The sequence below is a fragment of the Bos grunniens genome, chromosome 4 (genome assembly GCF_055505025.1).
Source record: "Bos grunniens cultivar Pamir isolate PY7600 chromosome 4, Bosgru_T2T1.0, whole genome shotgun sequence".
Taxonomy (NCBI): Eukaryota; Metazoa; Chordata; class Mammalia; order Artiodactyla; family Bovidae; genus Bos; species Bos grunniens.
In genome coordinates, this window is record NC_141168.1 from 76,384,696 (window position 1) to 76,399,318 (window position 14,623).

The 14,623-nt window shown below is 39.7% G+C and overlaps 1 protein-coding gene across 2 annotated transcripts in view; it reads right to left on the reverse strand.

Moving 5' to 3' along the window:
• The window catches only part of GSAP (gamma-secretase activating protein), a 101,466-nt gene that overhangs the window by 13,925 nt on the left and 72,918 nt on the right, over positions 1–14,623 (reverse strand). Inside the window, exons 20-26 of one of the 2 annotated variants that reach the window (XM_086397077.1) lie at positions 13,153–13,281; positions 11,413–11,471; positions 10,697–10,728; positions 8,958–9,019; positions 4,669–4,764; positions 1,792–1,862; positions 1,223–1,317 (exon numbers count right to left, since the gene is read on the reverse strand). In XM_086397077.1, coding sequence (XP_086253203.1) covers positions 1,223–1,317; positions 1,792–1,862; positions 4,669–4,764; positions 8,958–9,019; positions 10,697–10,728; positions 11,413–11,471; positions 13,153–13,281 — 544 coding nt within the window. The remainder of the gene's footprint in view (positions 1–1,222; positions 1,318–1,791; positions 1,863–4,668; positions 4,765–8,957; positions 9,020–10,696; positions 10,729–11,412; positions 11,472–13,152; positions 13,282–14,623) is intronic. The other variant, XR_015162724.1, reaches the window with a different exon arrangement.

Genomic DNA, 14,623 nt, shown 5'->3' on the forward strand with positions numbered 1-14,623 from the left:
GTCGCACAGAGTCGGACATGACTGAAGCGACTTAGCAGCAGCAGCAGTAGCTACCATAAGCTTAAAATTCATCAGAACTTAAACATATTCAGCATAAGTTAAGCAGTTTAGAGTAAACAGGAGCTTATTTGTTTCTTAAAATGAATATTGATTTATATGCATATTTTCCCTAGTAGACTTTTGTTAATTTTTGGAACTGCTCTAACTACCAGCCCAGTACCTGGAATGTAATTGCTCAACAAATGTTTGTTGATTTAATTTAAAAACGACCAATTAAATGAATGATTGCAGACACACGTGCCAAGAGTGTTTTGAGACCTGATTTGGTCCTGTTTCAAAATCCCAAGGGAAGTTTTCAGTTTCCAAGGAACACATAAAAATCAACTCAATTTTTGAAACACAGCCAGGTTCACTTCCTTCTGAGTGTTAATTTTTTTGATCAGATAAACTAAGCCTGGAGACATCAACGTAAGTTTTTCACTGGTTCAAAATATCCTAGACAGTTGCATGGGGACCAGATTTGGCCCCCTAAAGTTGGTGACAAGCTACAGTACAGTTTAATAATCAGAAGAGAGTTTCTGGTTAACCACAGCTCCCTCGTCCATAGGGCCTTGAATCCAGGTAATAGTTACGGACACTTAAGAAGAGGGAGCAGAAGGCCGTAAATCCTCCCCCAGAAAAGAGGAGATGGATTACATCACTGCAGTCTATACCCTCCTAAAAGACTTCTCCCGTTTCCCCTGCCCAGTACTTCATCTTTCCAGAAAGGAACAGTAGTTGACTCTAAGCTCCCCGCATCTACTGAGAAAGCACGAGCCAGCAAGTTTCCATAGAAGTTAGACTTGGCTATTCTCTTGGCCTTCAATCTGCTCTTTAAAATATACAAGGCAGACTTCCCTGGTGGTCCAGTGGCTAGGACTCTGTGTGCTCCCAATACAGGGGGCCTGAGTCCTATCCCCGGTCAGGGAACTAGATCCCAAATGCCGCAACTAAAGATGGAATGTGTTATAACTAAGACTTGGTACAGCCAAATAAATAAATATTAAAAAAAAAAATCAGAGGAGATGTGATCAGCAGAGACCAACCTCAGACCCATCTCTTACACTGACATGAGACCAAAAATTTCTCAGACTCAGGAGGTCTCATTCTTAAACTCATAATGTGCCAAAGTCCAGAAGAAAGAACAAATTTATTACAACAACAACAAAAAGCCAAGACTTACCAGGAGGCAGGGGTAAAAACAAAGTGTTAGTAGCTTCCAAAATCCTGGTCATGATGTGAAAGACCGCAAATTCAGCAGCACTCGCCTGTCTATTGCTGCAGGTCAAAGAACAAAGCAGCAATTCAGCCAAGCAGCTCATTTCCAAACCCCATTTGCACATAAGCAGTGGCTCTGAGTGCCACGTCCAGATGAAATTCATGCTATCAGTGAAAGGCAATACCCTATGGAAAGCTTCACAGATATGATGATGACCATCGTTGTAATGCCTAGAATCTAACGAGACAGTAGGCACATAAATGACAAATTGCGTTAACTCAAATTCCCCTTTTTGGCAGTACTGAGCTTATGTGCCCCTCCCTTCTCACCAAGCATATACCAAAGAAAGAGGACGGGTGAAGAAGCAGGGGCATAACTTTAAATGCTGAGTTCAGAACTAGGACGGATGGTGTAAGAACTTGTGAAAGTTACTTTCATCTACTAAGTTTAATCAAGGCTTTGCTAATACTAGCAGCAGAGTTGTTTAGCATTTTGCACACCAGAATAAAACAGAGCAAGAAATACTTGCGTACAAGTGGAGAGCCCAGGGATGAAGATTATGTTTCCTCCAACTGGCTTCCAGTATTTGGCAAATGAGATCCAGCTAGAGGGTAAAGAGAGTCTGTTAACCTCCGTTCACACCGCTTCCCCTCAGGAGCCCCTACTGCTCTGCTTCCATAGCTCTAACAGGCACATTCAGGGCAGCTGGCATTCAGGCTGTGCCTGGACATAGAACCAGCCTTTCAGAGGTCAATTCTGAAGCACTGGAATTCAAAATGGAAAGACTGAAAATGTGCAGCCACATCTAACAGAGCATCCACTGTCATTGTGGGTAGTGCCCCAGCGGGGCTTCCCCACCGCTAACTGGCCCCACCGCTCACAACACAGGCCCTCAATCACAGGCCTTTGTCCACCAGTGAAGGTCAAGTGCAACAGGGTTTTGCCTTAGGCTTGTTATGTGGCAAGGGTGACACGGTAGACAGCTGACAGAGGAAAGGCGATTTTGAACAGAATGGAGGTCCCGAGCATGGATTGTGAAGTAAAACTAGTTTCAAGTCAAGTTCTATATTTTACTAGCTCGTCAGCAATAGGACAGTGTTCAAGGAATTGTTATCAGGACCACAAATCCATGCACTGCACATGTAGGCAAAGGACAGGGAGCAAAATTAGGAAGAGTTTCCATATGAGCACAGACAGACACTATTTATTCTCAGTGATACAGATTCTCAGTTTCTCCCTGGCTGAAATCATGTAAGATAACACACAAGCAATATAATCAGGTTCTGCAGCAACTTCCCAGGATTTATTTTTAAAGGCTGTCCAGTCACCCTCCTAGGAGGGGACTGGGAGATGCAGATGTTTGCTTCTGGGCAGGGCAAGCAGCTTTGGCATCAGTCAGTGACTGCTGGGTTGGAAAGGCAGGGGGCACCAAGTCTCAATTTTCTGAGACTACATTGCTACCATTTCTGGTCCTATTGGTTCTAGGAGATATTAGCACAAACTAGTGTCACATGGATTTTTTTTTTTTTTTAATATGATTAACTAAAGGGAAGACTGATGCTTGAAGAAAAACCCTAATGCTCTGGAAGAGGACGTTTAAAGTCAACAGAAAGAAAGATGATACATGATATGATAAATAACTGTGCATTATGAAAGGACACGGAGAAGGCAATGGCACCCCACTCGAGTACTCTTGCCTGGAAAATCCCATGGATGGAGGAGCCTGGTGGGCTGCAGTCCATGGGGTCATGAAGAGTCGGACACGACTGAGAGACTTCCCTTTCACTTTTCACTTTCATGCATTGGAGAAGGAAATGGCAACCCACTCTAGGGTTCTTGCCTGGAGAATCCCAGGGACGGTGGAACCTGATGGGCTGCTGTCTATGGGGTCACACAGAGTTGGACACGACCGAAGTGACTTAGCAGCAGTAGCAGCAGCATGAAAGGACAAAGACGGGGGCTTCCCTGGTGGCTCAATGGTAAAGAATCTACCAGTGCAGAAGACACAGGTTTGATCGCTGGTCCAGGAGGATCCCACATGCTGCACAGCAACTAAACCCATGCGCCACAACTATTGAGCCTGTGCTCTAGAGCTTGGTGATAGCAACTGTTGAACCTATGCACTGTTACTACTTAAGCCCATGCACCCTTGAGCCTGCGTTTTGCAACAAGAAGCTACCGCAATGGGAAGCTTACACACTGCAACAGAGGGTAGCCCCGACTTGCTGCAATTAGAGAAAAGCTTGCACAGCAATGAAGACCCAGCACAATCAAAAATAAATAAACAAACAAAAATTTTTTTTTAAAGGACAGTGAAATCAAGTCAGTATCAACATAAGAAAGATCAGTAACACATTTGTAAAGTGAGCTCCTTTTCTACCGCAAAGAATTATTATCTAAGAAAGTTCCAATGCCCTGCTTGTACACATTAGTATATGCAAATACCAACCTCTCCTAATATATTAAAAACTATAAAACTCAAACTTTGCTGTAGAAATTCAAATATATCATTTAAAAACAGATATCAGTGACTGCAATAAAAGGGGAAAACTATAAAAATTGAACATGAAATTAAATCAGGGCCATATCCAATAAATTGAATCTTCTGGAGTTCAATGCAAAAATATTTGTTCATATTTACACACTAGTCCTATCCAAACTAGAGAAATGGAGTATTGGAGTTTTTTTTTTTTTTTCTCTTTCTTTATATTTAAATACTTAAAAAATTTTTATCTATCATATTATTTCTAGATTCTAAGTAGGGTCAGGCCTCAGTTCCATACGCATTTTGAATGATACCAAGACAGGCTCAAATTTCAATCCAGCCTCATCACTTCTGTTTACACAAGGATCAGTGTTATTAAGTTCGATCACACAATTTCAATGAGTGGCTACCCAGTGAATGAGCTGCCAATCTCACCTGCAGATTCTAACGTGGTAGTATTTATACAACTGAGCTGGAATCTCGCCTAATTAGGCTGTTGGAGCTAATTAAGAATTGAAATTCAAGTTCTCTCACGTTTGCATAAACCTCCATGTATAGAAATTACTACCTACAGTTTAATAAGGAGCTGGAAAATGCCAAGATGACATGAACATTTGGCACCCATGCTGAATTCATCACTGTTCCATACATACGTAAACATATATATGCACTGGTCCATAAACATATATAACCACTACTGGAAGGGAAAAATAAACCATTTCCAAGGCCTGTTCTCCTTGTTTTTTGGTTCTTTTCCCCCTTTCTTCAATCTACAGCATCATATATACAGGTTTGAGGACAGGAGAGATCCAAAATCCTAATATGAAAAACATACTGAACCACATACTGGAAACTATACACCAGGGGACCAAGGAGGTGGGTTGGGGGAAGGGTGCACGGGTAGAGAAGATAAAGCAAAACCAACCAGTTTTGAAACGTAGTCCAGAACCATCTGTTCAATTTTTTTCTTTTCTACACCCTGTAGATGTCTCAAAAGATGCTCTCTTAGTTCAGACACCATCTGAAAACAGAATGTAGATAAGTCACAACCTACCCACTCACACCTGCAAGTGGTTTGAATTCATTTATTAACACTCCCTATTAATATGAAAAATATTGGACCTGAAGATCCCACTAGCAGAAATGTATAACCCATGATGTTCCTTTGATGGGCATAAATCAGGCGGCACTACCATTTTCCTCAAGAGGAATGACTTATGATACACCCAAAGCCCAGTGAGCAGCTGAGAGTCAGGCTGCCTGACTGTTAGAATTCTCCAAAGCAGCCAGTGGAAGTTAGCCAGTGGAAATCACTAGGCTCAGCAGTCAAAAGCTTTGGGATCTACCAAAGGATTGAAGTCTCCTGCTCCTGGCTCTGGAGAACTAACAGGAGCAACTCTAAACATGGAAAGTCTATGCTAACGGGAAGGAACAGGGTTTGGATGTTTGGAAGGACAGAGGCTGGAATAAAAAGGAAATGCCCTAGGTACCTCCCTCTGTGCAATGGCTTATACATTCCACGCAGTTCCCTGACATGCAAAGGTATGGAAAAATTTATTCTAGTGCCTCCAAATGGGCTTGTTTCTATAGTCGCACTGTTAGGACCATCCCTGGGGCTCCCCAATTAGTGTAGCATTCCTAGCTTTTCTCTTCCCTTCTTCCTTTTCTTGTCTCTTTTGTCTAAATGCCTTGCTCAGCAACAGACCCTCTTGGCTAGAGAAACCTTTGTACCAATAAACACCATGGGAATTGTACAACTAACAACACACACACATGTATGTATGTATCTTCTATTAATATCTAAGCAGATTTATAATAGACACCCTGGGCAAAACTAAGCCCATGGCATCCTGGGCCAAGACAGAGTGGTATATTATTTCAGTCTCCTGCATGTATTAAATGATAAAGCTTTTAAAAAAAAAAACATTATTTTTTTCTGCATGAAATATGATGCATATTCTTCCCATTTTAATTTTTCTATAATAAACATATAGATGAAAACTTACATTGCTCATAATCCTACCATTTATATTAACATTTTGGTTTTTTACTTTCCTTTTTTCCAGGGTGTATAGTCATTCTAATATTTTACAATCTGCTTTTTTATTTAATAGTTTGTCATTAAATATTCTTTATCACACTAGTTGTAATAGTTGTACAGTAACCAATTTTATGAAAAAATACTATAATTGAACTGTTTATTCCCTTCTTATACATATGGAATATTTATTACTATTAATAATACCACCAAAAACTTTGTATACAAGGGTTGTTTGTCATATCCTTGATTATTTTGTCAGGCTAAATTCCTAGAAATGGAATTTCTTGGGTCCTGTACTTAGGCTTAACAGAGACATTACTGAAATGCCTTCTACTGAGATTATATTAATACTAATTTCAAATTCCATTGGATGAGACTGTCAAATCCCCCATACTATGACCCTTCCTAATATAATTTTTAATTTTTGTCAATTTGATAGGCAAAAACAACAAACAAATACTTATTCTGTTTGTCATTTGGTTATAGCAATGTTAAGTATTGTTTTTCTTTCTCTGCCCCAACTCGAGATATTTTCAGCCTAAACTAACTTTTGAAAATTCATTGGTAACAGTTTTTGTCCATTTCCCTTCTGGTATGTTGTTTTCTTACTGATTTATAAGCTTTATTTATATGCCAAATGTTATCCTTTTATCACATTATGTGGCAAATATTTTTTTCTAAATATTATTGCTTGCCTTATTGTTGTTCTGTTTCAAGATTTCAATCAATCTTCTACAATATGTTTATATTCAATAATATACTTGAAAAGCTTTCTCAGTATTATTTGTCTACTTATTTTATTCAAATTATTTCACAGTTTAATTTTTTATATTTATATATTAATTTTATTTAAATAATATATACATTATACTAATTTTTATATTAGATTCCTTAATCTGATATTTCTATGGTATAAAGTGGTATTTGGGGTGGGAAAAATCGAATTTAATTGACTTTTCAAAATAGTCAACCACTGATTGATCAACTGACTAAAAATAATTTTCTTTTCACATTGATTTTTAAATATTTCATTTATCATTCACCAAATATTCAAAATTAAATCAGAATTTCATATCTTTGTGTTAGTGTCATATTTTTCTAATTATTGCAGATCAAAAGCACATTTAGATATCTCATAGTGTCGGTCCCACTCTTTCTTATTTTGTTAAGTGAGTCACTCAGTCAATTGTCAGAGAAATTTCATTGGCTTTTTGTTTGTAATTTCATTAAAGCTAGATGCTAAAGATTTGGAAATTATACACTGTTTTTCATTATCTGTTCTAACTGGTTAATTCTAATAAAATGAAAATAAATATAGCATTGTCAGCTTACTAACTCATATTATTTTTATTCTTTATTTTTTAATTTTATTACTTTCCATTTTCCCAGTTGATTATTGTGTTGTTTCATTAGACAATTATACCATCTTCTTTTACTCTTGTTTCTTCTTTCATTGGCTAGAATTTTTAGAATAATGTAAAATTTTAGTGACAATAGCAAGTATACTTAGCTTCTTTCTGATTTTCATAGGAATGCCTCCAAAGTGAGATTAAGAAGGATGTTGGCTACTAGGATTAGACTAAACTTTGTTTAAAATTCCAAGAGTGGAATTATACTTTCATCAACTTTTAGCACCCATAGAATCATTTTTGCCTCTTGGACTCAGTGATATGATGAACTACATTAATATGTTTTCTAATATTAAGCCTTCCTGGAAATAAGCCCATGTGGCCAAGTTGTATTTTCAAACAAAGTATTGGAAAGTATTTTAATTAAGCCTGTGGGATCTATATTCACAAGTAAAAGTGGTCACTGTCAGATTCTGGTTTAAAGATCATGCTTTTTAAAGTGAGTAAAAAGCTTCCCATCTTTCTTCAGAAATACTTTACATAATATGAGAATAATCTGGTCTTTAAAAGTTTGAAAGAACTAACTTATTAGATAACTTGGGGCCTTTTTTAGAGATAATCTTTGACATTTTTTCCAAATTATTTTATGGTTATTATACGTTCAGGTTTTCTATTTCTCCTTGGCTCAAGTTTGTAATTTCTATTTGCCAAGGAAACATTGTTTAACTAGAATTTTTAAGTGTATGGCTATGTATTTACACATATTTTTCTCATATTTTTAAACTAGCCTTATCTAAGGTAATAGATTATCCCATTCCTAAGCCTGCACAGCATTACAAATATTTTATTAAATTTTTTTAAAACTAGTTTTTCAGTTAAAGATGTTTTTCAGATTTAGATGTTTAACTAGTTGTTTGTTGTTGTTGTTGTTGTTGTTTTTAATTTAAAAAAAATTATACATGTGTTCCCCATCCTGAACCCTCCTCCCTCCTCCCTCCCCATACCATCCCTCTGGGTCGTCCCAGTGCACCAGCCCCAAGCATCCAGCATCGTGCATTGAACCTGGACTGGCATCTTGTTTCATACATGACATTTCACATGTTTCAATGCCATTCTCCCAAATCTTCCCACCCTCTCCCCCTCCCACAGAGTCCATAAGCCTGTTCTATACATCAGTGTCTCTTTTGCTGTCTCATATACAGGGTTATCGTTACCATCTTTCTAAATTCCATATATATGCGTTAGTATACTGTATTGGTGTTTGTCCTTCTGGCTTACTTCACTCTGTATAATAGGCTCCAGATTCATCCACCTCATTAGAACTGATAAAAATGTATTCTTTTTAATGGCTGAGTAATACTCCATGTTGTTGTTGTTTTTAAGATTTTGGATTTATTTGCCAATTCTGCTCTTCAATTAATTTATTTTGATTTACATCTTTGGTCTTCCTACCGGTAAGACCTCTTGAGAAAGAATACTTTATTCCTTTGTATTTTAAACCCAAATACAAAGGCCACAGAGATGCTGGTCTTTCCTGTTTTAAATACTCTCAGTGCTATACATTTCTTTATGATGCATTATAATTATACATTTATTGGGGTGACTGATTAATTTGTGTTTCTCTCACAAGACTACAAATACCAAGAGGGCAGAAATTATGTATGTGTTCCCTACTACTGAATACACAGGGCCTACAGTGGGTGGATGGCAACAACCATATGTGGACAGAATGGATGAAAAACAAGATCAGAATGGGAAATACAATCTAGTCCTCTCCCCTTTCCTTGGAGCTCACTGTTTGCCAGCACCAAACGTCCTACTTACCAGCCCGATAAGCAGCTGCTGGTGGGTGTCTTCCTCCTGGAAGAGGGGTGTTAATCTTGGCTCTGAAATTAAACAGAGCGATAGTCAAGCAGGGTGTTTTTAGGAAATGACCAGAAGGAAGAGGCCTCAGTCTGGGCTTCCCTTCTCTGAGTCATTGGGGAAATTATAACACTTTCCTGACAGGATGAAAACTTCTCTTTCAGTGTGACCTTGCCCTACACGCTGCAACTTATCACTCACGTAATACGCAGGGAGCACTGTGAAGCAGAGAGAGGCGCAGACTGAAAGAGAGAGAGAACACAAGGAACACATTGCCAACACCAATACCCTCTGGCTTCAATTTCTCTTCAATGTGAAGACTTGTCACTGAGATCCTCTGCTTCACAGGAGACTAAACAACTCAGGTCCTCTCTTAACCTAAGGAGTGGCAAACCCAGGAACAGGGACTGAGTGGAAGGATCACGTGACTCCCTTCTTTCTGACTCCAACTTGTAGTTTACAGAATTACTGAGGTGAGGGGACCAGTCACCGCAGTCAATTACTGAGGCAAATAATAACTGGCACATTATAGGAATGAAAATGTAGTTAGACTGAGATGGAAAAGTGGCGTGTAAGGTTAAACCAAATGGCATTTTCTCCACCATGATTTGCACTGTGCCAGCAGGACTGGAGGGGCAGGCAAATGCTGTCTCTAGGAAGATCTCCTAGAGCACCTTCATGCCCATCTTCCTCTGCCAGAACCTGAGTCACAGTGCTGGTCAAGAGGTAGAATTGCCCTGGTCAGGGAGCTGAGGACTCCTTTCAGGAGGGCACAGATGCTTCTTGACCACTTGGGATAAATCCTAACTGGATCCTACACAACCTTCATGATGAAAACTTCAAAACTAGAGCCCAGCAGTTTTCATGGTTGTTCCGCATTTCACAAAGAATGTTCGCTTCTGACAGTGACTTTCTTCCTAGGAAACTAGCACAAACAAAGAATGTGAGAGGAAGCAGCGAGTTCCCTAAAGTGCATCAAGAGAGAATGACTAGTAACAGATGCAAACAGCCCTGAAGCTCAGGAGCGGAAGGAGCTCTAACCAGACGTGGGAACAGAGGACACAGAAACCTCAGCCAGACCAGTCACACTTCCCATACTACAAATCCCCGAGTGATGCAAGAAGGGGAGCCTGCAAGCATGCTCACAACCCCTGGCTCCTGCCTGGGGTTGGTGGCAGAACCCTGGCTTCACTGCCACGTGGGCTGTGTGCACAGCTGCAGGATGTGCAGCAAAGCACTGTATAAAATAATTTCCATTAGGGTCACCCAGCATATAACTAAACATCCAAGCCCATAAAACAACATAAAAATAACAGCTTAAAAAAAAAAAAAAAGTGAGGCTGACCTTTAAGAGGTGTGAAAGAGTCCCACAGATAGATAGCTGGAGAGAGAACAGCTCTAGGCCAAGGGAAGTACACCCAGCGAGCATGTTAATTAGATCAGTTCTACAGGGAAATAGGAGGAAAACCTACAGTCAGGGAGTCCTACAGCAAAAGCACATTCAGCAGCTGTTCCCAAAGGACCTGGTGCCAAGACAGACATGGAAGAAACTGGGAGTCGCTCTGACAGGAATATAGTAAAGGGTGCTGCCTTCACTGAGCTAGTGGAAGTGACTTCCCTGCCAACCCACAGTGGGAGAATGGTGTTACAAACAAACAACTGACTGAAATCAGAAGACTTTGTTATAGGTCTTTTCTTACCCAAATTCTTTGCTTCTACGTTAGAAATCACCCTATAAGAAAAATTAGCCAACGTTATTCACACAGGAAACATTAATAAAAAAAATTTTTTAAAAACCCACAATATCATACAAAGATACTGTCGTTTAAAAACCCATAAAACCACTGCAGAGACTGTTCTCAGGCTGCTGAAAACCTCAAAAACTTTAATCAACTTGGCAAAAGCCACATTAAGCAATTATAAAATCTCAAAACTCTTTAGTGCAAACAATGACGGTAATTTAGAACAATTGCAGCTCTCAGTTATTGGAAATAATAGGAACAGAAAATAGAACAGGGGTTGGAATGGGGCCTATGCTTGTAGCACTCCGAGATGACTCATCTACTCAGAAAACATGTTTTCAAAATAAGAGCAGGTTCACCAGCCGACTAACTCTTATTTAAAATCAACCCACTACTTGTACCCCTTTAAAGTGCTCTATTAGTAAGAGCTTTCATTACCACTTATTCCTTCTGAGTCATCCATCCCCAGGATGCAAATCTAAAAGGTTTAACATATAAACTTTTCCTACAAGAAACTCTAGCTCCAATCTCCAAAACAGGGCTCCGGCGGTGCTGACAGCATCATCTCATTGAGAATACAACAAAAGTAATAAGCTACTTCCCTGAAAGGCAGCCAGCAAAGTAATTACAAAAGATAGCCATTTATAGCTATAATAATCCTTCATTTTACTTACTTTATTGCATTATCAAGAATATTTCTCACATACACCGTAGACCTTCTTTTTCCTGTTTTCTAGGAGTGAAAATACATCAGAGGTATGGAAGGTGAAGGTTTTGTGGGTGACATTTTTCACATTAAGGTCATAATACAATATAGTTAAGAGTTCAGAAAAAAGGAGACTTTCTTTCAAGGTAATCAAAACACCTAGATTCTTAAAAAATTGGCTTAAAAAACTTTTATTCTGAAACTATTACAAGTTTTCAGGGAGCTGCAAGTCCAACTATATTTTATATATCAATACAATAACACTATAACTATATCCAACAATGCTGCAGAGAGAGCTCACATACTCTTCACCCAGTCTCTCCCAGTGTTCATATCTTATATAAACAACAATAGTACAATACCCAAATCAGTGAGCACACAGTTCTGTCATTTTTTCACATGTATAGATTCACATATGACAATGTACAACCATAATCCCGAGACAGAACTGCTCCATCACCCCCAAGATCTCCCTTGTGTTACCCCTTTATAGGGGTCATATTCATTCTTTTGCTTTCAACCATTCCTAACCCATCTGTCTGTGCTCAGTTGATCAGTCGTGTCCGACTCTTTGTCACTCTATGGACTGTAGCCAGCCAGGCTCCTCTGTCTATGGGATTTCCCAGGCAAGAATACTGGAGTGGGTTGCCATTTCCTCCTCCAGGGGATCTTTCCCATCAAGGGATCAAACCCAGGTCTCCTGCACTGGCAGGTGGATTCTTTACCACTAAGCCATCAGGGGAGCCCTCCTTAACTCCTAGCAACCACAAATTTGGGAACTTATAGATTTTTTTTTTTAATTTTATTTTATTTTTAAACTTTACATAATTGTATTAGTTTTGCCAAATATCAAAATGAATCCATCACAGGTATACATGTGCTCCCCATCCTGAACCCTCCTCCCTCCTCCCTCCCCATACCATCCTTCTAGGTCGTCCCAGTGCACTAGCCCCAAGCATCCACTATCGTGCATTGAACCTGGACTGGCATCTCGTTTCATACATGATATTTCACATGTTTCAATGCCATTCTCCCAAATCTTCCCACCCTCTCCCTCTCCCACAGAGTCCATAAGACTGTTCCATACATCAGTGTTTCTTTTGCTGTCTCGTACACAGGGTTATTGTTATCATCTTTCTAAATTCCATATATATATGTGTTAGTATACTGTATTGGTGTTTTTCCTTCTGGCTTACTTCACTCTGTATAATAGGCTCCAGTTTCATCCACTTCATTAGAACTGATTCAAATGAATTCTTTTTAATGGCTGAGTAATACTCCATTGTATATATGTACCACAGCTTTCTTATCCATTCATCTGCTGATGGACATCTAGGTTGCTTCCATGTCCTGGCTATTATAAACAGTGCTGCGATGAACATTGGGGTACACGTGTCTCTTTCCCTTCTGGTTTCCTCAGTGTGTATGTAAGTAATGCAAGAACACATCTGAGACTCGAATGTGAATCCCACCACTTCTACTATGAATGTGTTGTGTGTGTCCCTTAACCTCTTTGCACTTTAATTTCCTCTTGAAGAGAAAGAGATCACAGAAGCAGCTTGGTCTGCCTACTGGGGATCAGCAGCACTTATGAACAGTGCCTGGCAACAGCGGCGAGTGCTGGACCTAAGCCAGCTTTATGACCTAAGGGCCTCACCTAACCTACTCTGCTGGGCTTCTTGCTCTCCTTTCAGGAACCCACACATACCTCTTCTGAGATCAGGTTGTGCCACTCTCTCCTGACCACGCTGTTGTTATAGTGTAAGTGTGGCTTGGAGTACTTAACATATTCCAGGTTGGAGTTCAGTTTTTCCCAGTAGCCCTTAAAGCTATGCACCTGTAAGAGACAAAAACATCAGTGGGCTCGAGAAGCAGGTCCTGTGGCCTGAACTACACAGCACGGCCCCTGCAGGCCTTGCTACAAAGCTCTCAGGAGGCAGCATTTCTGAGCAGATACTTCCCACAAGGGATGGCAGTCTTGTCCCGACAGGAATTCTAAAACAGACTCAAAGAGGCTTGCCTCCCTCCCTTTCTTTTCGAGCCCCTTTTACACAGAGAGAGAGCTGCTCAGTTCCCTAAGCCAGTGTGACTCCCCCTGGGTGAAGGCTAAGCAGGGAAGCCTGCTTTGAACACATCAAGTCATTTCCTCCCCAGAGACCCATTCTGACTCAGGTTACATCAACAATGTCATGTTCATTGACAGAATGGTCACAAGATTTGGAGCACACGGAAGCATAGGTTTACTTTCCAGTTAAGTTTATTTACTTCCAAAGGGTCTTTTTCAAAACTCAAGAATCAGATAGGTGAAGCGAACTCCTTTCACACTGTTGTCAACTATTTCAAAATGGAATTAGCTGGCAACCATCTCCCTCTAGGTTTTTGACATATTGATATCACTGTACTAGCCCGAAGCAAAAAATATTCATTATGTTCATTTTAAAATAAAATGCTATAGTAATACATTTTTAATGTTAAAGGATATCCTGACAAAAAATTGTTTTGGCAAATTAATGAAGACAGATTCATGAAATATATGCATTTATAAAAGATTTGACTGGGATCAAGGGTGCAATGTGTGGCCAGGAAACAAAGTGAGCTTAATGTTTACAGAGGGAACAGACTTGGCTGTATTACAAGGGGTAAAAAAAAAAGAGAACTTAAAAAAAATGCCCCATCAAGGAAAATGCCCTTTGTTAAGTAATAGCTGCTGCTGCTGCTGCTAAGTCACTTCAGTCATGTCCGACTCTGCGTGACCCCATAGACGGCAGCCCACCAGGCTCCCCCGTCCCTGGGACTCTCCAGGCAAGAACACTGGAGTGGGTTGCCATTTCCTTCTCCAATGCATGAAAGTGAAAAGTGAAAGGGAAGTCTCTCAGTCACATCACCCAAATTCTTATTGAAAGCACAGTCACAAGTGGCTTAAAATGGATACCGGTATCAGGAAAGTGAGTTACATAACAAAACGAACTTGCTATTTTAGAAGCTTGAAAGGCTTATCCAGCCAACACCCATTTTCACAGAGACAGGAAGAGCTATGTCCAAGAAAATGTTATTTCCAGAGGAAATCGGAAACCTGGAGTCAGGTCCCACTCTCCATCTAACCTGTCTGTTTTACCTTTTGTTTCCTTGTCCATACACTGACAGTGAATACATCTTTGTCCACCTTTTTGTCTCCCTTA